The following is a 22728-nucleotide window of genomic DNA, read 5'->3' as shown; positions in this document are numbered from 1 at the left end:
TTAAAAATATTCCCCCCCCCCCCCCCAAAAAAAAAAAAAACCTCAAAATTATATATTTTTTTTTTTTTTTTAAAAGAGAAAAGAAAATTACTAAATCAAAATAGTTGCCAATTTGTTTTCTGTGAATCGGCTAATTGTTTAATTGACTAATTGCTAACTTTTTTATTTATAACTATATTTATTTATAGCATATTTTATAAACTCTTCTTATATTTTTTATGCAATAATCTTAATTTGTAGAGTAACTAGTAGATAAAGCTATTAGAGAAATGTTGTGAAGTATAAAGTTCAATATTTCCCTCTGAAATATAGTGTTTTGAAAGTATGAAGTAACATGAAAAGAAAACACTCAAGTAAAGTGCAAGTACTTGAGTAAATGTAATTAGTTACATTCCATCACTGGTTGTACTCCAATGATATGAAGCGACATGACGCTGTGACTTCTCCTCTTTTAAACCACCCTGTCCCTGTGTAGATATAAATGGCTTATTCGAAGTTAAATAAAACACAATGATTCTTATTTTAAGATGAATATACTCTAATGAAAACATAAATATGAATATTATATACCCCTAAATCCTATACGCTGGACCTTTAAAGAGCCACATAAAATCTGAACTCATATCTAACCCATTAGGCTTTTTCCTGGCATTTGATTTAAGTCTCCTACAAACCTTGTTCTTGATGCTTTTTGTGGGGAACAATTTTCTAACTTGAGATCTTTGCTCTTTTTCCAGAAGTGCCTCCTCATTTTCTTACTTGAGTCGTTTCACTGAACAGCATCCCTCGCAACACTGCATGGAATATGTGTCCCCTGATTCAAGTCAAATTTATTAACTGCAAGTTATTAAAACCAAACCGTGCAAAACAATTCACATGCTGTGCACTGCACTGTGAAATAGGGCCCACACCTTTTGTGCCTTCATATGCTGCTGCTGCTGCCATCTAGTGGTTTACACAGGGCTATTAAAATTTGACCTGAATACACAGTCGGGAGGAAAAGTGTCACTCTCCTTACCAGGAATTTAAACAACAGCTGGACGGAGTTCCTCTTCTCTAGTTTCTTGGGCCCGCTGGCATCATCTGCAGCTTGGGAGGCCACTGAAGCCGGTTTGTTGTCTACAGACGCCTCTGCTGACTTGGCTGCTGCTTTGGGTTCCTCCTTGGGTTTGGCTGTCTCTGCTGCTGCAGCTGGGGCAGGGGTCGCCTTCTTGGGATCAGCAGCCTGATGGAAACACTGAATTATTCCAGTGCCAGAGCAGCCTTCTGTATCGTTACATAACAATATCTGATGTGCTCCGCTCATTTAACGCAGATGGACTTTGAGATGACATCAGATGCAACATTTGAAGCGACATTAAGATGTACCAGCTGTTAGGACCCAGCGTGTCTCGGTGACTGCAACATTATGAGCGATGGTCGCAGAAGCACTGATGTGTGTTGTTATGGTTTTCAAATATAATAAAAATGGAGAAAAAGTTGTTTAAGAGTAGGTTTAATACCAGATGTAATTGATGGAATTACTCTGGTTAATAATGCGTCTGGTCTCGAGAGGTAATTTTACTGTATTTACCACTCCAGCTGTTCTCCTGAGGAGCCGAACTCCACTTGTGGAGGCTGCCTGGACTTTTGTGGTCATGTGGTCTAACAGTACCTCAAATTCACATTAATCTGTTACTTTCTGTTTGGTAATTCATAGATTTTGAAACATTTAAAGAGAGAACAGGTCCTTACTTTGGGCTTGAAGAGAGAAAGGAAGGATTTTGAGCCTGTTTTCTTTTCCTCCTGAACAGGCGGTGGCGGTTCTGGCTTCGCAGCAGCCTCCAGAGTTCCGGCTTTTGAGGGATCCACCTTCTTTTATCAACACAGCAGAGAAGAAAACACACATCATGAGGTATTAACAAATTAAAGGCATGACAGTGATTGAAGCTGACAGAGTGAAGCCAGGAGCTGCCACCTGTGAAGTCAAAGACGATGTAAGAGTGGGGGAAAGTGGAGGATCAGAGCAGAGAGGAGGCAGAAAAAAACCTGAACCAGTCCCTGTACGAAGGAGGAATTGAGAAACCCACGCCACCGTGCAGAAATGTAAAGAATGTTATTGAGGGAAATAGGAAAGGGAATGATTCAAACTCCGGTGAAGATTCTTTCTTTAAAGGAATAGTTTGACACTATAGGAAATAAGCTCTCTTCCTTTCTTGCAAAGAGATGAGAAGATCAAAACCATTTTCATTCCTATTAAATAAAATACAGGCAACAGTTAGCTTAGCTTAGCATGATGAATAAAAATGGGAAACAACTAGCCTGGCTCCGTTCAAAAGGTATGAAACCTCACTGTTTGATATGTTATATGTGTTTAATGGACATGGACTATCTGAACTATACAATTACTTGACATTTCTAGAAAAATTACGTAACATAATAAATACACACCCTGGACAGGTCACCAGACTATCACAGGGCGGACACATAAGCCCCTTTTACACTGCCAGATTTTCGGCGAATGTTGGGCCGTTTTGCCAGCAAGCTGCGAACATTTAGACACACAGAGGCGGATTGGCGAGTTGATCCGAGGTGCCCAATTTTCCGCCTCGTAGGGTAGACATATTGGTGGAACATTTTTGGTTTAAAAGAATGAGGCGCCCTTCCGCCACGGGAGGAGCTGCTGATGACGCCACACGTGCGACCCACTGGCAGTGGACTAAAGGCCCATTTATGCTCCCTTTACGTACGAAAATGTATACGTCCGTTTCAAACGATGTTACCGTCACTGCCCACATACTTCCATGCGCCCTTTACGTTGGCATGGATGTTAACCAATATATCCACCAGGAGGCAGCCCAGCATCAAAAGTTTATGACAACAACAAACTCAAAAACAAACATGGCCACTGTGGAGGAGATACTGATAATGTACCTCGCATAAAAGACAAAAACAGAGGGACCCCAGTTGAAGGGCGCGAGGGTCGGCCCTGGGAGCGGAGTGGAGCCGGGAGGGCGGGGGGGCTCCACGGAGAGGGATTCACGAGCTTCGGGGGTATGTGCAGGGCTGGGAGTGCGGAGAGGGGAGGGGAAGAAATATAACAAAATAAGATGAAATAGGAAAAACCTGTCTCCCTCTTTTATTTTATTTTCAGTGTTTAATCAAAGCGGAGGCGGGAGGTCCGAGGCTTCCAGCGAGGGGAGAGGGAGAAATATAACAAAATAAGATAAAATTGGAAAAACCTGTCTCCCTCTTTTATTTTATTTTCAGCGTTTAAGGCGAAAAAGTTCCACCATTTTTATTTCTTCTTCGTGTCTCACTAGAGCTACGTATCAGGTAGTGACAGCAACACTGCCCCCACGGTTTCTGGTGGTACTGCTCCGTTTGGCCCGTATCCATAAGCTTTATGGAAACGTGCAGAAATACGGACGAAATGAACGCGGAGCACGGACAGAAGGCTCTGTCCGTATCCGGATCCGTATTTAACGTTGAGCATAAATGGGCCTTAACAGGAAACAGCTGATTGCAGGAATTAGTGAGCAGCTAGTAGCAAGAGGGAAACGCAAACCTGAAAGACACAGTAAAGATGAGCAACTGGGGAGACAAGGAATTGCGCGCCCTCCTCGGCCATTAACCGTCAAATGACGGGGACGGTGAAGCCAACTTATGAGAGAATCGCCGAAGGACTGACCAGCTACGGCTTCCCTCGGAGCAAGGCTGTTTACGTCACACGCTGAGCTACACGTTTTGTTACTTGCTCACGCCCCCCATTGCCCTGAAAAAGGCACATTCTGTAGGAACAAAAGTAGGCAGGCGGCATTTTGCCACACTCCCCGATTTTGTTTTTATACTGCCAATGCTGAACGAAGACTGATTGGGCTTTCCTGCAAATTTGCACAATTCCTGTTTAAAACGGGCTACAGAGACAGACAACCATTCACACTAACATTCACACCTACGACCAATTTAGAGTCACCAATTAACCTGCATGTCTTTGGACTGTGGGAGTAAGCTGGAGTACCCAGAGAAAACCCACGCTGACACAGGGAGAACATGGATACACAGACAGCAGGGCTCCCCCACCCCACCACTGCAACATATCATCATGCATTTTTCATTTTACCGTCCATTCTGTTGCTTTCCCGTGTCGTTCAGAAGGTGTTGTTCATCTGCCTTCTACACAGCATAAGAGGTGCTAATAGGTGGATTTTGTTTCCCTCGGACGGAGCCAGTGTAGCTGGTTCCTCCTCTTTCAGCCTCAACGTTAAGCTAAGCTAACCAGCTGCTCGCTGTTGCCTCACACCTAACAGAGTTATCCTCTCATCTAACTCTGCAAGCCAGGAAATAAGCGAATTTCCCACAATGTCGAACTCCTTTATTTACCTCATCTTCTACCTCTGGCTGTGGTGCCGCATCCACCACCTGCTGGAAAGGAAAAATTATTTGTTTTCCCATCAATTCAAGTGCTGTATGAAATGCAGTAAATCATGGACTGACTCATCTGTCATGATGGAAATATACCACAGACAACACTGGTGATACAATTTGAAAAATAATGACTGCAAATGCCAAATTTCATGTGTGTTAAATGAAATGAATGAAATATTATGTTTGGTTCAGCATAACATTTGGTACATCTGGTACAACATCATGTCAGAGGTGCCTGTAGAGCGAAGAAAATTAAGAATTAATATTCCCGAGCAATTCCTGCTGATTTACCTGCTCCTCTACAACTGGCTGTGCCACCTCCTCTGCTGTCTCCTGAGGTTCAACATTATTTTCACTCTGAGCAGATGCAAATCAATCACAGCATGTGAGAAAAAATCAATTCGATTGAAACATAGTGATGTGATATAATCAGAGGATCAGACGATTATTCCACTTCCCTAAAAAAGACAAAACCCCCAAGATTGAGAACCGTCCTTTGATTTACCTGGACTTCTACAACAACTGGCTCTGGCACTTCCACTGGTGTCTCCTGCAGAGCAAAACTACTTTTTTATTTTTGAAGTGATGCAAATTAAGATGTGGAAATGTTGTAATTCACTGCATATGGCATGTCTGTAATGAGCACAGCTGTAATCCCTAAAAGATGATTCAAAGTAAGACCCACTGTGCTAGTGAGAAGTTTTCTGAGAGACTACTGAGATTCAAACTGACATTAAAATACATCCCCTGAATACAACTGAGAAGATTAAGCATACTCTCTAGTTTACCTGTACTTCTACAACTGGTTGTACCTCTACTTCTACTGCTGGCTCTGGTGGTGCATCCTTGATTGTCTGCAGGACAGTGAAGGAATTCGTATTGTTAGTAAAAGGCAACAAGACAGACAGGAAATGTCCTCAAAAGCAGAGGAAAAGTTTTATTATGAAGTGATTAATATGTTAGCATGGTAATGCTGACTAAGATGAACTGGTTAAAGAAATAGTTACACATTTTAGGGGGGATTTTTTTGCTGTCTTGTTTAGAGCTAGATGAGAAGATCAATGCCATCCTAACGTCTTTGAGCTAAGTATGGGGCTAAGGCCAGGAGGCAACTTAGCTTAGCTTAGCTTAGCTTAGCTTAGCATAGCGTAAAGACTGGAAGCAGAGGGAAAAGGTTAGCCTGGCTCTCTCCAAAGTTCACGAATAGACTTACCAGCACCTGTAAAGCTCTCTAATTATGCTTCATGTTTTCATTTCAAGGTTTGGTGGCTGGGTGCATTGACTCCCTGGAGTCTTAGCTGCATGCCTGGCAACCCCTCATTATAGCAACAGGACGACTTAACAGCAAAGATTAAACAAACAATTTAATGTGTTTATTATTGAACTGTAGAGGCGCTGTAGAGCAGTGGTTCCCAGCTGGTGGGTCATGGTCCAAAAGTGGGTCACAGGTCCATTCTGAAGGGACTGCAAGTGACTTTCAAACGTGTGTCAAGTTTGTAAAAAACACATTTTATTTTATAAGTAAAGTAAATTTTTGGCACAGAACCTTTACTTTGAAGTGCAGTTTCCTGCTGTAGAGTGAGTGACTGATGGACAGCTGCTTGACAGAGGCCGCAAACTAGCTTAATGATGTAGCCAAACACAAGTATGACGCTGAATGCATTAAATTGTGTGGACCTCGAGCTAATGACTAAGCAGAAATCTGGACCTGTGGCTGGACCAGTTGGGAACCACTGCTGTAGAGGGTACTCTGTTTGGGTAGAGGCAGGCTAGGTGTCTCCCCCTGTTTCCAGTCTTTATGCTTAGCTAAGCTAACGGTCTCCCGGCTCTAGCTTCATACTTAGCGCACAGACACCAGGCTCAAATGTTAACACAATTAAATGGCCATTTTTAGTGGTTATCAGCCTCATAGATATGGGTTAGAAGGGTCTTGCTACATGGACTCGTAGGCTCAGAATGCCACTGTCAGCCCATTAAATGGCTATGATTATAGACCTAATCACTGTGACGTTGTGGTAACAGCAACAATCACTTCCAGGTAGACAACTGGCAGTGGTTCGACCTATCTGACATTTCTGCTGTGCTAATTTTATGTACTAAATCTACTGGCAATACAGCTATGGATGGGGCTGCAGCAAAACGGATTTAAGCCACCTAGTATAATCGATATCGGCGTAAATGTATGCTGTATTTAAATATTTGCTCAACTTTACCTTACACACTAACCAATTGAGGCAACGGTGGATCAGCAACTCCAGTGTTCTGCAAAGTAAAATGACGTTTTGATTTTTCTGTCAATGAAGTCTGGTGGCTCTAAGTTAACGGCTTCAGTTGCCTGCAAGAAAGGCTGTCTGACAGCAAGGTGAAGCACTAAAAATATTCTAAATATAGCGTAAATTTCAACTGATATTAATTTTTGGGAGGCCCATTTCTTAGAGGGCTAAAAGCTAACCAAGTGAGGCAACATTTGCTCAGCAACGTTTGATTTTATGTACATGGCGTGAGAGTTTTTTACTTGAAAGTTATTGTCAATAAACATTGTGATTCTGTTGTTAGGTGGCAACAGAGGACTCTGTTGCCACCTAACAACAGAATCACAATGTTTATTGTCAGGTGACGTAACAGTTGTATAAAAGAGGAAGGAAGTTTTTATATGAAGGTGGTTGGGGGGGGGTCAAACAAACACAGGACTTTCACCAGTGATACTGGGGTTTGTGTCCCTTGTGAAAAGTCAATGTTGAGTTATTTTAACTATCTGGCATTACATTATGTTAGTAAGAAATGGACTTATTTTAAGCCATGCCATTGTTTTTACTAAACCTAACCACGCATTGGCGCCTAAACCCAACAGAGGTGAAAGTGAAGCCTAATAAAACTGCTCCAGGCGCCGACAGGCATTTATTGGGCTGATAACGGCTGTAAACCACTGATAACAACCATTTAATTTGATAACATTTGTAATTGGTGGCACAGATGTGAAGATGGTAGGCCTATTGACCTTCTCAACTAACTCAAGGCAAGCAAACAAAATAGTGTATCCCCCAAAATGTCAAACTAGTTTTTGCATTAAAGGAATCAATAATGCAGTTTTAATGTTGGGAACAAAATGCATGATGGAAATATGGACTGTGGTAGAAACAGTAATGGTAGTATGAGGCTTTTTTTCCAGGGAAAGTCACACTTTTATTGCGCATCTAACTGAGGGGTCATATTTTTGAAAAAGAGCTACAAAAACTTGATTCTCTCGGACGAGGTTCAAAACAGGATAAAAACCAACTTATAGACAATCGCTGCTGTCGGTTCCAGTTTGGAAACAGCCAATAGTTGAGTTTCTGCCACCTCCAGACAAACCAGCTGTTGTTCAGTTAGTAACAGGATGAGCCACGGTCAGTTTGAGAATATGATAATCTACTGTACCACTGCTGCAGTCTTGGCTGGGACATTGGCTCCACTTGCCGAAGCACCCTTGGCTTTCGGTGCCTTGAAACCTAGCAGTACCTCAAATTCACATACAGTATATTTCACACTACGTTATAATCTGATCTCACAGTGCAACACTCACTCACTGAAAAGTCCACATGAATAACCACCCCTTAAAATATCATCTCATCTGGCAGTCTCCAGTTTGCTGTGTATTTACCTTTGGACGGAAGAGATTGCTCAGAGCAGCTTTGGCTGATTTTCCTTTTGGGGACCCGACTTCCTTTGCAGCAGCTTTTGGTTGTTCCTTTGGTGAGGCTTTGACAGGTTTGGCAGCCGGTTCTCCTTTGATTTCCATTTTCGGTGGCTCTGGGGGAGGTGGTGGAGGGACAGACATTCCTTTGGGTGCTGCGGGCGGCTCAGATACTTGTGCAACCTATTCAAGAGAGAATAGGTGTTGAATGAAACAGTCACACTTAACAGCAAATACATATTCAAACACAAAATGACAATTTAAGGTGGGGAATGGTACATGGTAAAGTCAGTTTAGCAACTATGTTTTCATCCAAATCAGACTATTAAAAATGAGTTAGTATGTAAAATGCAACATAAGCAAACAAAGTGGCATCTATGTAAGTTAACCGAACCCAGTAAATATAGCTTTTCTAATAAAATAAAAACAAATTAAAACACTTTATGGGTAATGTGCTCACAGTGGTGGTTGCTGCTGGTTGAGTCTCCTTCTGGGACTATTTGGCAACAGAAAAAGAAGCAGGTGGAAAGATTAAGTTCAAGTGAAGCAAACAAATATCTGCAAAAAAAAAGCTTGTGTTCGTGTATAAATGATTATTGGTTCTTTAGAAATAAAATATTCTCTTTTTTTGGAATAAGGAATATGGTAAATACAAGCAGAATGAGAAATGAACAGAGATGGATGCCAGTTAGCAACCTGAAGAAAAACTGTGAGCCTTGTGTTTAATCGAAATAAACATATATACATAGGTCTACTAGTTAAATAATCAACTCCTGACATTACTAGGTTCATGGTTACAGCTTTGTAAACCAAAATATTTAAAATAATAATGAAAGAAAGTCAAACAAGAATATCAAAACCATTCTTAATAACCTTACGGTGGTACTATCAGTGCTGGGGAGTAACTAGTTACCATGAAGCTTCAATTAGTAGCCCGGGCTACTATTTGCTTAAGTCAGTGAACTCAACAGGCCTATATTTGGGACAGGCCTTTAATTCCTTTCACACAAACTTGTTGCTCAGCAAAGATGGGTAATTCAATCAAATTGTTTATTTAAAGCAGTATGAGTATTACTTGTATAAAAAAGAGGTGTCAGATAATATATTAATCATAAATCATTAATTTGATCGAGCTCCGAGAGACAGCGAATCCGAAAGACAGTTACGACACTTCTTTTACAGCACGCGGCATACCGACACGACACCTTACCCTATAGAGACAGAGCGTAACGCATCATAATCTGAAAGCCACGCCCCGAAAGGGGAAACGAGGCCCGCTTTCCCCTCACACTTTCCCCCTCCGTTTCCAGCCTGTTGAGTTCCAAATGCCGAAAAGTTGCTGTGTGGTGGGCTGCACGGCCAGTAAGGCTAAAAACCCAGAGCGGAAACGGCAAAAGTGGATACAGGCAATAAAATGTGAGGCTTCAACAGGGAAGAAATTGTGGGATCCTGACACTTGGTATGCCTATGTGTGCAGCAAACACTTTGTCAAACCCTCCAAATGTATTTTTTTAGATTAACAGTGAACTGTATTTATGTATGTTAAGCTAAAGCATTGACAGTATGAATGCAACTTCTGTTATAATTGTGCCCAGCGCTCTGCGATTCAAGCAGTCCATTCTAGCACTTCTATCAGTCTACCAGCATGTAGAGGCATGTCTCAGAACAACAATGTGTGCCAGTAGTAGGAGCAGGCTGATGGCTGAGCATGCCGAAATGCTCATCTTCTTAAAAAACAGAATCTCCACATCATGTTTTTTCCAAGACGAGCAAGGTAAGGAGAAGGGACACTGAGGTAGAGCGGCAACATTAAGCTTATCAATATACCGTTGCCTCTCTGGTAGGCATAGCATGCTGAAATAATCCTTTGCCATCTTATTATTAGCTAATTATTAGCTAGCTGTAGCTAATAATTTTAGCTAGCTAGCTAGCTAGCTAGCAGTTCAGTCTTGGAGACTTGGAGGCACAGTTGCGGAGGCAGAATGACAGCGAACAAGCGAAGAAGCGGAGGGGAAAGTGGGCCTCGTTTCCCATTTGGGGGCGTGGCTTTCAGATTATGACGCGTTGCGCTCTGTCTCTATTGAGACAATATTCATAACTTGGATTAATTTTGACCAAATATGAGTAACTTACAGAGTAATCAAGGAATGGACACATGTTCTGATTATATGACTGCTTAAGAGGTACCACGTTTTTTCCATCTCCCTTGTTTACCAGGCCGGTAAATCTGAATAAATTACTGTCTGCTTTCATGCTCATGGTTTCAGTAAAAGGAAGTCAACAATTGAATTGTGGAGAATCTAACTAAGCTAACAATGCGTAGCATCTCCATATTGACCAAAGTTTAAACATTTATATTTGATGTGCGATCGAAGCACCTAACTAACGTTAGCTCAAGTGGGTAGTCAACAACCGGTTTTATACATCCAAAAAACCTCAATAAAAATGAACTACCTGGCAACCAGACCAGGCTTCTAATTGAGACGGGCCTTTATTTGTCCAAACATGTAGCTACATCAGGCTAGTAAAAGAGATTGGGAATTTAATTGGGACAAGGCTTTTAATTTAAGTTTTACGGTACATGTAATGAAGTTACATTATTAAATTACAAGAAATATGTAATTATAATCAGTAACAGTTACCGAGAAAAATCTGTACTTAAATTACAGCTACTGACCAATATGTTGGTGATTACTATGGGGTTACATCTGAATATATTCTTTTTAGCAAAAAGCTTTTATGTAGGCTAAAACATAACATTTATTCTGTTGCTTTGCATCTTTACGCCATGCAGGAACGCCTTCTTTTGGCATATATCTGGACAACATGGGTCAGCAAAGCCACTGAGATAAATCTGAGTGCAACATTAATGCAGCAGCTTTATCACCTTGTTTAAAACATTTGTAGGACAAGTAATTAAAAAATAAATATAATATAATAATACATTGCATTATCGTGATGATGCCATTAAAATAGTTATATTTTTTTAAAAGCGGAAATAGTAATCTGTGAGTGTCATGGTCAGTTAATCATTTAACATGTTTAATATGTGATGTAATGTTTCATAAATATGTGTTCACCTGGTCTTTCGTGGCATCAGGAGTTGCTGTTTCCTTTTTGGTTGTTTTAGGAGTCATCTGTGCAACAAGGGAAGGAACATTAAATATCTTTACTCATTTCATTCATGCCACACACACATAACAAGAAGAAAAACTTTCCTTTAAATGTTAAAGTGTATGCATTGATGTTATTTCATATAGCTGGCAATGAAGCTGCAGACTGAAACGTTCTGGATGAGTGTACATGGCTGATGTAACAGGCACAGAAAAATAATTATTTAGATAAAACAGAAGCCTTTCATGACTGCAGACTATGGCCTTTATGGTAAGCTAACTGAGGCACACTGAGGTCCCTGACAGAGCACATACAGTACATGCGCTGTCATTGTGACAGCCATTGTGCTCCGGCGATGGCGTAGGCCTGCCCTCGCTCTATCTTCACAAATCTCAACTTCCAACTGCACAGGCCTCCCTTGTGAGCTCACACTATGGGTTGAACAATAGGCCACCACATTCCCGCATGTTCAAAGACTTGATTAGCATGGGGCTAGGGCAATGGTAACTCTTTAAAACAGCATGAGTCCAAAAGACAGCACGATGAAGAGGAAATACAATAGCTGCTTGTTGCATGGTTTTCCATCAGGCGCTGTCATCATGGCAGATTTTGTTATGGATACCTTTAGTGCCATAAATCTTGCCTCAAATAAGAGGAATCACCAATCAAATTTCAACACATCATCTTCACTGCTGAATTTATTACCACTGATCTCCTCTTTATCTGACAAATTAACAAATCTCTTGGCTTCAGTGAGGCTTTAAGTTAAAATTAGAACACACATTAACTTCAGCTGTTTGCCTTCAGAAATATTTGGAGATAACAAGTATGGATTTGTTTTTCCGCTCTTGATTACAGCAATTCTTTAATTTATTTTCCCAAGCAGTCTAATTTTACAAGCAAATAAAATATCAAGTGCACATAAACCACACTTAATTACTCAAACTGTGCCACTTACAAGTGTTTTGAAGAAGTTCATAACTGGATTCTCTTCTGGGTTACCGTCCGCTTGGTTTTCCGCAGGTTGACCGTTTCCGTTCTCAGTTTCAGGAGCTCTCTCTTCCTCTGGCCCTGCGTTTGCAGTCACACTCTCTGGCACCGTTGATGTTTCTGATTCTGCCTTTAGGTTAGCTGTGTCCTATACACCATCACAAAGAATTAGCCTTTGAGAGTTATGTTAGAGCAGCGCAGCTGATAATGCAAGCAGTGAGTGTCTTAATCGCAGCATTGAGAAGGGCGCACAATTCCAACCATGCCTCTGCCTACTCGGGGCATTGTCAACAATCAGCCTTTTATTAATGTGTGTGTCCCACCCCTCACTCATTGATATTCAACAATGTGTGAGAGTTATGCCCTGAAAAATGTCAGAAAACTCAAATACCTTGCTGTTTTGACCGTGGTGAGTATCTTTGAAAATAAAGAACAGACCAACTCTGATATTAAGATAATTTTTAGTGAATCTGTTCACTTCAGTTTTTCTTTGCTGTGATTCAAATTTCATATTTCTTTTTAAACGAAGTCACTACTTCTCTTTCTTTTCTAAAAGCAGGTTTTATTTTATGGAGATACTTTTGTTTCTTTTAAGTTTTATTTCAAGTAAAATAAATTTGTGATTAAAAATGTTTTTATTGTAGAAAACATGTGTCGCACACTCCAAATGCAATTCTATATGCATTACTTTTATTTATGATGATGACGCCCTTAACAATCTGGAAAAAATGACTGATGATCTTAAAGAAGGCCTGAGAGCTGAAACGTCATCATCGAAATAAAAGACACTTGTTGTCTATATTCACGTTTACTGCCAGTGATCAGCACCTCGCTATAATCCTTGGTTAACTCACACCACACCTCTTAGGGTGCTGTCACACCTGCCCTGTTTGGTTCGGTTCAATCAAACTCAGTTCATTTGGCCCCTAAGTGCGGTTCGTTTGGGCAGGTGTGACAACAGCAATCACACTCAGGTGCGCACCAAAACAACCGGACGGAGACCTTCTTGAAGAGGTGGTCTCAGTCTGGTTACAAGCGAACTCTAGTTTGTGGTGAGAACGTGTTCCGACCTGGATGTGAACCTACTGCAGTCACATGACACATTGTTTGGGTTCAACATGAGCATGTTACAGTCCTGGAGGATTATTAATGTGCACCTCCTCCTGTACTGCCTTAATATGCACATTCAGCACATCCAATGCATCAAAACATTGTTTTCTAGTTGGAGCCGCGCCTCGTTTTCAAACTGTATGGTTTGACTAAAATGAACAATGACAGCAATATAGTCCACGATGAGCAGCGCTAAAATCAACCTGCGTAGTTGTCCCTCCATTGTGACATTAGAAAGTGTCACATTTCTCTTGCAAGTGTACTCTTCTTCAACGTTTGCTTTACTTCCTGGATTTTTCCCACATGGAAATTCTGACCAATCAAGAGCAGCTTTCTCACACAAGGCATTTGATCTGGTCCGCTTGTAAATTCTGCCATGAGAACACGAACCAACTCTAGGCAATTATACAACTTTGTGACAAAATGAGTCCCTGATTCAGACCAAAGGAGACGACTCTAGGTCTGAAAGCAGCCTTATATTTTGATTTTATATTTATATATGTATTAAAGTCAAAATAATTTTTACAAAATTAAGTACAAAAGTTTTTTTGCTCATCCAAAAGGTATTTTGGGTTTGTTTGCTAGTCTGAAAGTGTTTCTTGCTGTTGAGCTGAATCTTGTGGGCGGGACCTACACTAAAAGATGTCAGACACGTCTCTATTGACTAGTTTCAACTGGAGTGACAGCATGCAGCATCCACTGTGGTGAACTAGTCAGCTAGTTGTTGCATGCACGATGTCATGCAGGATAATAGGCAGCCTGTACACATAGCGTACCAATGACGAGGGAGTAACTAGCAAAATTGAGCTGAGCTAGCAGCTGCAGTCTGACAAAATAATGTGTATTTTTAACCCATTACAATGTAAACAAAAGCGATCCACAAGCACCAGTTTAAACATATCACTCTTGCTAATACTAAAGAGGGATCTAAACCTCTGCATCAAATCAATGCCATACCTACGGCGTAGCCTGACGTGCACTTCCCCGGAAATGTAACTACAGGTCATGGCGACACAGACCTCCTGTCTATTTCACAAATAAGAAACAATAAATTGTGAAGACAATAAATCCTCCACAAAATAGCATTTTAAGTCTTGTGTGTGATTTATCTGAGCTAATAGTATAGAGAAAGTCTGCTAGCTGCTAGCTGCTAGGCTAATTTATACAATGTAAAATGCCATAGGCTTGTGCTAATAACACTAACATGTTGTACTTGTGGCGAAAATGTGTCCAGCAAAAGACAAATGTTTTGTCTGTGAATGCTGTGAGTTATAGTGAAGCTGATTTGTGTACTTGTGTTTGAAACTGTCTCTGTTAAGCCATGTTTAATGTGTGTTTAATGTGTGTTTTGAATCAACTAATCTTTACAGCACTTCACCACCAAACTCCACCACTGACACAAGTATAAATGCTCACAATGGCGTAGGCCACGAGCGTAGGCTCTGCATAGAGCTGACGCAGAAGTATAACAATGCCTGGAGACAGAAGTATACATTAATTTGCTGCCATTTCCGCTCCCTCTGTCCATGGACTTCAAAACTGCATCTCTCCTTTACCACAGTGGATGTTGCCATGCTGTCACTCAGACAGGACAACAGAGATGTGCCTGACATCTTTAAGCGTCTGTCGCTCTCAAGATTCAGCTCAACAGCAAGAAAAAAATTTGATTTGCAAACAAAACTTTGGGATGTGCAAAGTTTCAAATTGACATTAATATGTTTTTAATCACAAACTTATTTTATTTCCAATAAAACATTTATTGATTTCTGTGTTGAAAGTTATGATCTCAACCCTTTTCTTTTTAATTGCATAATAAAGCAACAAAAGTGACTCTATATAATGTTATTTGTCACTACAATCAGAGCAAGGGAATGCAAATAAATGAAACAAAATCTTGAATGAACAAGACAAACTTTCATTTTTATTGGAAAATGTTTCAGCACTTCACAATCTGAGCTTTATTGGGTTGATGATATATATATATAAAAAAAAAAAGGCACCATGCAAGACACAAATCCTTTTACAATCCAGTTGCAATTTGATTTGATTTTTATTTTGATCTCTTTTGGCTCGTTTTTTTTATCTTCCAAGAGTCCACTTTTAAAACATTTAAGCATACAATAATTTATAAACAGTTACTACCACATATTAAACACATAATATCCTAAAGAGGTAGGCAGATATATTTCAAAACAAAAGTTCAGACAATTCAGACAAACACTTCACATCTGTTCTTCCTTTGGGGCCACGTTGATATCAACAGTAACTCTGTGTCCCAGTGAAGAAAGCTGTAAACCACCAAGGCTGTACACTGATTCTTCAACAACTGACACACAAGCTGATTGTAACCTATCAACTAAAGCTTCCATGTCTGTGCTGGTGACACTTTGTGAGTCTGTTGTTGAATCCATTGAGTTCACGCTTGATTCATTCTCCTCAGTCTTTCCCTCTGGTGCGACCTCCTCTGAAGTCATAAGGTTAAATTCAGCTGCAACATGTTCTCTAATTATTTCTTCTACGATGGAGTCAAGAACAGCCTCACTACATTCATCTAAAGTGGCATCTTTGGGGTTCTCCTCAATGGCAGTTAAAACAGCACCAGTATGATCTTGCAGTATCTCTTCTGTTATGTCTTCTCTAACTTCAATCGTCTTGACAATGACCACACGCATGTCGCTTTTTAGTGTTTGCTCAAGGAGGCTCACCACACAGTCATTAGAAATTGCGAGGGCGGAATCAGTTTGTTCAATACGTTCAGAGACTTCCACAGCAGTTCCTTCAGCAGTGTCTTTCAACAGCACTTTAGCTGGGGTGACATTCTCCTCTACAAGTTCTACGAGTTGGGCTGAAACACAAGGCATAGACTCTTCTGTGGTGTCCGTTGCTGGTACATCTGCAGGTTCCTTAACTGTGTTCTCAGTTACTTTAGGTTTCACTGAAATAGCTTCAGCAACTGATTCTAGTATGTTCTCCAACACCTCCATGGTTGCATCTTCTTGACAAGGGTTTGGATTCTCTAATGCAGGTTCGACTGAGATCACAGGGATTTGTTCAGGTGTTTTAGAGATTTCGGTTTGTGCCATAACTTCTAAACGTACTTCTGTTTTTCCTTCTGCCATGTCATTTTCTTCCACGAGTTCTTCAGAATTGGCAACCTCCAGTTCCAGTTCGTCTCCTCCAGTTGTATTTTCCTCAACACTTTCTGGCACTGCTTCAGTTTCATTTGATGAAGCCTCCATAGCTTCTTCGTTCATCTCCACAGCAGCTCTGTCAGCTGGCTCCTCTGGAATAGCGAGGCTTGCTCGTTGTTCTGTAGAAAGGGGCACAAAAGTTGATGCAGCGATCACCTCTTCTTCTTGGGGGGTGATGAAAGACTCCTGAGGATGAGTGATGGCACATAATTCAAATTCTAGAGAGAGGGCATCAATTGCTGCCTCCAGTGTTACCTCAGTATCATCTCTGGCAATGACAGGACAAGGCTCTGCTTCTTGAACTCTTTCCAGTCCCACATCAGTCTTCACATCTTCACAGACCTCAACCTTGTCATCTGTAGTGACAACATCAGGAATAGACCCAGGCTTGACTTCATCATCAGGAGAGCTTAAAGTGTCTTTAGGAAGTTCCTCATTGGTGATAATGAGGGGATCCGTTACTGCCTCCATTATCACCTGAGCATTGTCTTTGGCAATGACGGGACTTGGCTGTGCTTCTTTAACCATTTCTGGTTTGGCGTCAGTTTTTGCAACTTCAGCAGCCTCAACATTCTTATCTGTAGTGATAAATTCAGGAAAAAAGCTTAACTTATCCTCCTCAATGGTGATAGGCTCATTGGAAGGAGCCTTTATGATGAGAATTTCTTTCACAGGGCAACTTTTGCAGTTTCTCAAAGGCTCATTATCAAGTTCTTTGCGTATTCCTGGTACATCCTCGACTGCAACCACATCGTCAGTGGTGATCTTTTCATCAGTAGATTCCACCTTTACCAGATTTTCTGTCACAAGAGGGACAGAAAGTTCCTCTTGGTTTGCAGTCTGGTTGGCTAAGTGCTCCGTATTTGTCTCTTCAACAACCTCCTCACCAATTACAACATCAGATTCATTCAGCAGAGCTTCTTCGGTTTCTGCTATCTCCATTATAACAGATTCTGCGCTAACAGGAAGTACTGTCACAAGAGGGACAGAGAGTTCCTGTTGGTTTGCAGGTGTAACATTTGACTCTTCACAACCAACCTCTGAGATTGCTTCCATCACCAAAGTCTCTAGCTCTTCGTCAAGGGAAGGAACACCATTTCCTTTCCGTGCCTCAGGAGTGGCAGCATTAGACTCAGGTTCAGCGGTTTCAATCAGCACTCCATCAGCTGCCATGTCTCCAGGTCCTTCACCATTGCCTTCAGTAATGACTTCATCTGCACTTGGGTCTGACGTGTTCACAGCAGCAAAGTCAATGGATTCAGAAGCAGTGGCGAAAACTGCCTCAACACAATCTGCCACCACTTTAGGAAGGCTGAAGGACACCTCGAATGGTATGGTTTCCTCAATATTATCTTCCTCTGCAACTATTTCATTGTCTATTATGGATTTATATGGGTTATATTTGGGTTCTGCAGCATTTTCTGGCTCAGTTTCTTTAAGTTCGTAGTTTTTGGCCTCAGTAACTTCCACCCGTTCTGCTCTGAATACGATGTCCTCATACACAACTCTCTCCAGGACCACTTCCATTGGGACCTCTGTATTGGTGGTTGTATCATCATCATCTTCTCCAGTTTGCGTTGAAATATCTGCTTGCATTTTGCTGTCTGTTTGCGTTGATATTTCAGCTTTTTGATACGGATATTCAAAGTCCAATTGGTGCACATTGACGATCACGATGGCAGCTTCTTCTCCACTTGAGGTCGACTCCTTTATCATGAAAATGAACATTTGTGTTTAGATAAAATACAGCAGTTTTTTGTTTCTGGGACACAAATAACGACCAAGTGCTTGATCACATGGTGAGTCAGACAGCAGAAAAATTTCTTTGAGTGATGTTATTGTTTCATGATTTCAGAAATGATTTCTTTGCCTTTTTTTTAATTAGTTCTTGGAATGGTTCATGTACTGCTAAAAGTGGCTTACGTAACTGACTAAATCTAGATAATTGATTGATTGATTGATTGATTGACAATTTGGCAGGCAGATTATTTTGTAGATTAGAGCAAACATAAATGGATTAGATTGGCATTTTTCTACAAATCCTAAGAAAAGACCAGAACCAACCAATGCATTAGTCCTTCTCTCGGTGCTTCCTGAATAACCTAACCTCCTCTGTAGCAATAAGCCAACAGATGTTAATCTTCAAAAATGACTTAAAAATATATGGTTTAACTTTTAAAAAAGGCTAAATTGTTCTCCAAAAGAGGTGGGCACTGTAGTTTTTAGTAAATGCTACTCAAACAGGAATAAATGCTGCATTTATTTCTATTTATTGAAGACATTTGTTGTACTGAGTATTTCAGGCAGCAGGACAATGTATGTGGAATTAAGTCAAAATAAATTACATTGCCAATATTAATCATAATGAAGGAACATGTCACCAAGGGCAACACTTGATGGTTTTCATCTTTGCATGGGATTTGTGGACTTGATGACATACAGAACATGTCGCTGGACTCATCCTTTGAAAACAAACTGGAAAAGCGAACTTACAGGCTGTGCATCGGTGGCAGGAAGACTTACATCTGTTGGTGCTTCTTTACTTTCCTTGACCTCATCCTTCTGGATGGCGGTTTCAAGGTTTTCGGAAATAACTGGAGCTTCAACAGGTTTGGAGTCTGTTTCGATTACGATGAAATCAGACGCCACTGATTTTGTGTCGAGGTTTAAAGAGAGGGCCTCGCCATTTTGCTGGACTATGGTCTCACCATCAACTACAACAAAAGAAGAATTAAGGAGAGAATTAGAGGGACAGTTCAATCCAAAATTAAAAATAATTATATTTCTTCTTGCCTGTAATGCTGTTCAATCTAGATTGTTTTGGTGTGAGCTGCTAAGTGTTGAAGATATCATACGTAGAGATGTCTGTCACTGTGGAATGTAATGGAATTAGATGGCACTCTGCTTATGGTGCTCAAAGTGCCAAAAAAAACAAATAAATAAATAATAATTTGGAAAACTCAACAGCAATGTCTCTTTCTAGGAATCAGGATCCAGTGACTCAAGATAATCCACAGACCTTGTTGTGAGCAGTTTTTATGTAGGAATTATTTACAGCACCCGCCAATCGTATTACCACTCAGAAAGAGGCATGGGTATAGCTACATCACTTTGACTTTTACAAATCAAAATCGCGTTGTATTTTCATTGTCACTTATATGCTCAGTAAAGCCTGTTGTTAACTGTCAGTACATTTGGTCATGTTTTCGTTCATTTTTTTGTTGTTGTTTTTTGTTATGAGCTTTTGTTTTGCGTTGCTATGTCTTTAAAATGGCAGTTCCCGGTCCATTCATTTGGAGAGTATCTACTCAAAGAAAGAAGCCAGAAAGGTCCCTCAAAACAGTGTTCTAAGAACGAGTATCGTTTACAGTTTTTGCAGTGTGGACACAACAAAAATAGGGGTGTTTAGCACTATGAAAAAGTTCCTTTGGCTGAAAATGCCAAATATATTTCAGACTTCAGATCCCGGTAGGTAAGCTAGCAGTAGATGCATGCTTATGTGGGGTGATATGGTTGGTGGGTGTTGTCAGTAGAAAGAAAATATTTGTTATTTATTGCTTACCACTGCTAGCTCACCTAACGCCACTGAGCTAGCTAATATTACCAATCAGCCAATTAGGATGCCATTCATGTTTACATCTCGCTCTGTCATGAGCATGAGCCTTTTGTCCATGAGTAGATGCATGCTTCCTTCTGGGCAGTGATACAATTGTTGGGTGTAGGTCAGTAGAAAGAAAATAGTTCCTATTGCTAAATACTGCTAGCTCACCTAACACCACCAAGCTAGCTAACGTTACAGTTCAGCCAATAAGGACACCATAAATGTTTATATGTTTTACAATGAGCATGAGCCTCTTGTCTATGAGTTGATGCACACATCCTTCTGCACAGTGATACGGTTGGCAGGTGTAGGTCGGTAGAAAGAATAAAGTTCCTACATGAAACTGCTCACAACAGGTCTAAGAAGTAACCAGGTCATGATTTCTGGAAGCGGTTGACTTTTCAGGTATATTTTTTTGCGATTTAAGCACCACAAGATTAGTGCCATCTAGTTTTATTATATTGGAGAGAAGGCAGGCATCTCTACGGCTGATATCTGAAAAATATTTATTTTTGATTTTGGGGTGAACTGTCCCTTTAAACAAGCTCTGATCTCTGTTATTTTCATGCTGCAATAATTCCTCTTATAATTACTCAAGTGTGTGCATCTACTTTACCAAGGAAGTTTACTGTTGACACTATGATCAATATCAATGTTGATTTAAATGTTGGGCTCTTTGCATGTGACATTAAACTCATGCATGATATTGAGGCTACTTGTGCGGTGCTCCATGAAGTAAACATGGGCAAGTCAAAGCAAGAAACTGACATTATCTTTATCAACATTAGCTTGACATTAGCTCTTAGACAAACTCAGGTGTCAGTGGGAATCATGCAGCACTATTGTCACCGCAGAGATACAAACCAAACCATGACAGGTCAAATAGTCCTTGTCAGTGTCTCAGACTACGCCTATAGTTTACATTGGAAGACTCAAGACACAGTCCAGCTGTGAGTCACGCTGTTTGCAGAGCATTATAAAAGTCCAAAAGACTAATCTAACATAAACACGCAAAGTTCAGTTGATTTTGTCTGTCACAGAATGATGTGCAGGATTTTCCAACAAAGTCAGATGCAATGAAACAGAACAAAGAGCCGAAAAATAAGTCTTATTATCAGATCCTACAAATTTGAAGAGAACTGCAAAGTGATGCTCCGTTTATATTCACCTTCATTCATATGCTACATATTGTGTTGTTTTACAGTTAAATCCTCATCATGCATTATTCACCAGAATATTTATGTTAACAATTACAAAATCTCACCAGCAATCTCCAACCCATTAGATGTGATGTTTGCAGAGAGGCCATTTGCTGATCCATTTTTATGCTTCTCGTTTATCGTCCCACCCTATGGACGATGATAAAGAAATATAGGTCCATGTTAGCACCACGAGACTTCATCTACAGTAGTTTACAGTGGGTTTATTGACTGTAAAGAGCCTCCTGAACAATTCAGCATTATGAAAAAGGGCTCAAACCTTTAGTCCGACTAACATATATTTCCATGTGCATCTAAACACTAATTTCGAGGCAGCAAAGTCATATACTGTGCAGTTATATTTATTTTATTTAACCCATATTTAACCAGGTAAGTCCTGTTGAGATCGTCGATCTCTTTGCAAGGGAGACCTGGCCAAGACAGCAGCACACAAAAAGTTACAGCCAAACTACCGCACCATAAAAACCCATTAGATACACAGCGACATGTAGAAATATTAGAGCATCTATGCACGATGACAAGACTCGACCACCTCAGTCATCCTTGTACTTATGAGAGCTTTAGAGCTAGGTAGAGAGACCAGTTAACGTAGCTTTCTTTCCCAGCTCAGAACAGACAACAACACTAAGTCTAGCTACAGTCAGATCTCTGTTCAAGCAAAGTACAAATGTACGAAGGGAGTTTACCCAGTGTGGCTTTATAAATGAACAAATACAAGTGACTGAGCCTACGGAAGGTCAAAGAAGGCTAACCAGCGCTGGAATAAAGTATCACAGCATTGCAGATTTTTGTTGTTTAACTTTTAAAAGAAGTTACCTTGGTCTGCTCTTTGTTCTTGGAGTTATCGTTTCCCATGTTTTTCCCAGTCGAGACCTCCAGACACAAGCTCTTTAACTCAACTGAAACAAAAAGAAAAAAACCCAGAAATGATCTGTTATGCTGCATAAACAAGAAAAGACACAATGCAAATAGTGAGTAACTTCTCTCATGAGTCTGTTGAATCTAACCATCTGTTCACACAGTAGTTTGGCACTGTCTTAATGTCATTTAAATATCTTACCTCGCTAAACCTCTGCAAGCGTTGCAAGTGATATCCTCCTTGAGAAGAAATATGTAAAGAGTGTGTCACAGTGTCAGAGAGATTGGCTTCCTGCTCCAACTCTACTGTGTATATCAGCTGCTGTTAACGGGCTATTTAATGTGTGCTTTAAAAATGGGTGGGACTGTTTTTAAGTAATCACCTGGGCCTGCTCCTGTGAAGAGTCCACTATCCGCCCTGACAGAGTGTCTGTGATCTTTAATAAAAGCTCATGATTAGCTCAGGGTAATCTTTCTGTGACTTCTCTGACAATACCCCGACATGATCATAACCTGGTGACACTTTAATCAGTCACACGGTGATAAGGCGGTGCAGCACACTGT

At 40.6% G+C, this 22728-nt stretch overlaps 1 protein-coding gene across 12 annotated transcripts in view; it reads right to left on the bottom strand.

Moving 5' to 3' along the window:
* The window catches only part of bcas1 (brain enriched myelin associated protein 1), a 25818-nt gene extending 3138 nt beyond the window's left edge, over positions 1 to 22680 (bottom strand). The window contains exons 1-14 of one of the 12 annotated variants that reach the window (XM_050066179.1): positions 22367 to 22656; positions 22123 to 22205; positions 21351 to 21435; positions 18979 to 19199; positions 12153 to 12332; positions 11161 to 11217; positions 8541 to 8576; positions 8048 to 8263; positions 5196 to 5261; positions 4913 to 4957; positions 4699 to 4764; positions 4363 to 4401; positions 1735 to 1854; positions 1019 to 1225 (exon numbers count right to left, since the gene is read on the bottom strand). In XM_050066179.1, coding sequence (XP_049922136.1) covers positions 1019 to 1225; positions 1735 to 1854; positions 4363 to 4401; positions 4699 to 4764; positions 4913 to 4957; positions 5196 to 5261; positions 8048 to 8263; positions 8541 to 8576; positions 11161 to 11217; positions 12153 to 12332; positions 18979 to 19199; positions 21351 to 21435; positions 22123 to 22161 — 1377 coding nt within the window. In that variant the 5' untranslated portion in view covers positions 22162 to 22205; positions 22367 to 22656. Of the gene's footprint in view, positions 1 to 1018; positions 1226 to 1734; positions 1855 to 4362; positions 4405 to 4698; positions 4765 to 4912; positions 4958 to 5195; positions 5262 to 7824; positions 7906 to 8047; positions 8264 to 8540; positions 8577 to 11160; positions 11218 to 12152; positions 12333 to 15184; positions 18193 to 18978; positions 19200 to 21350; positions 21436 to 22122; positions 22206 to 22366 lie in introns of those variants that run through there. The other 11 variants (XM_050066178.1, XM_050066180.1, XM_050066181.1 and 8 more) reach the window with 11 other exon arrangements.
* Between the last annotated feature and the right edge of the window lie 48 nt (positions 22681 to 22728).

Source organism: Epinephelus moara, chromosome 16 (genome assembly GCF_006386435.1).
Source record: "Epinephelus moara isolate mb chromosome 16, YSFRI_EMoa_1.0, whole genome shotgun sequence".
NCBI lineage: Eukaryota > Metazoa > Chordata > Actinopteri > Perciformes > Serranidae > Epinephelus > Epinephelus moara.
The sequence above is the reverse complement of the archived record's forward strand: the minus strand, read 5'-3'. Positions and strand labels throughout refer to the sequence as shown.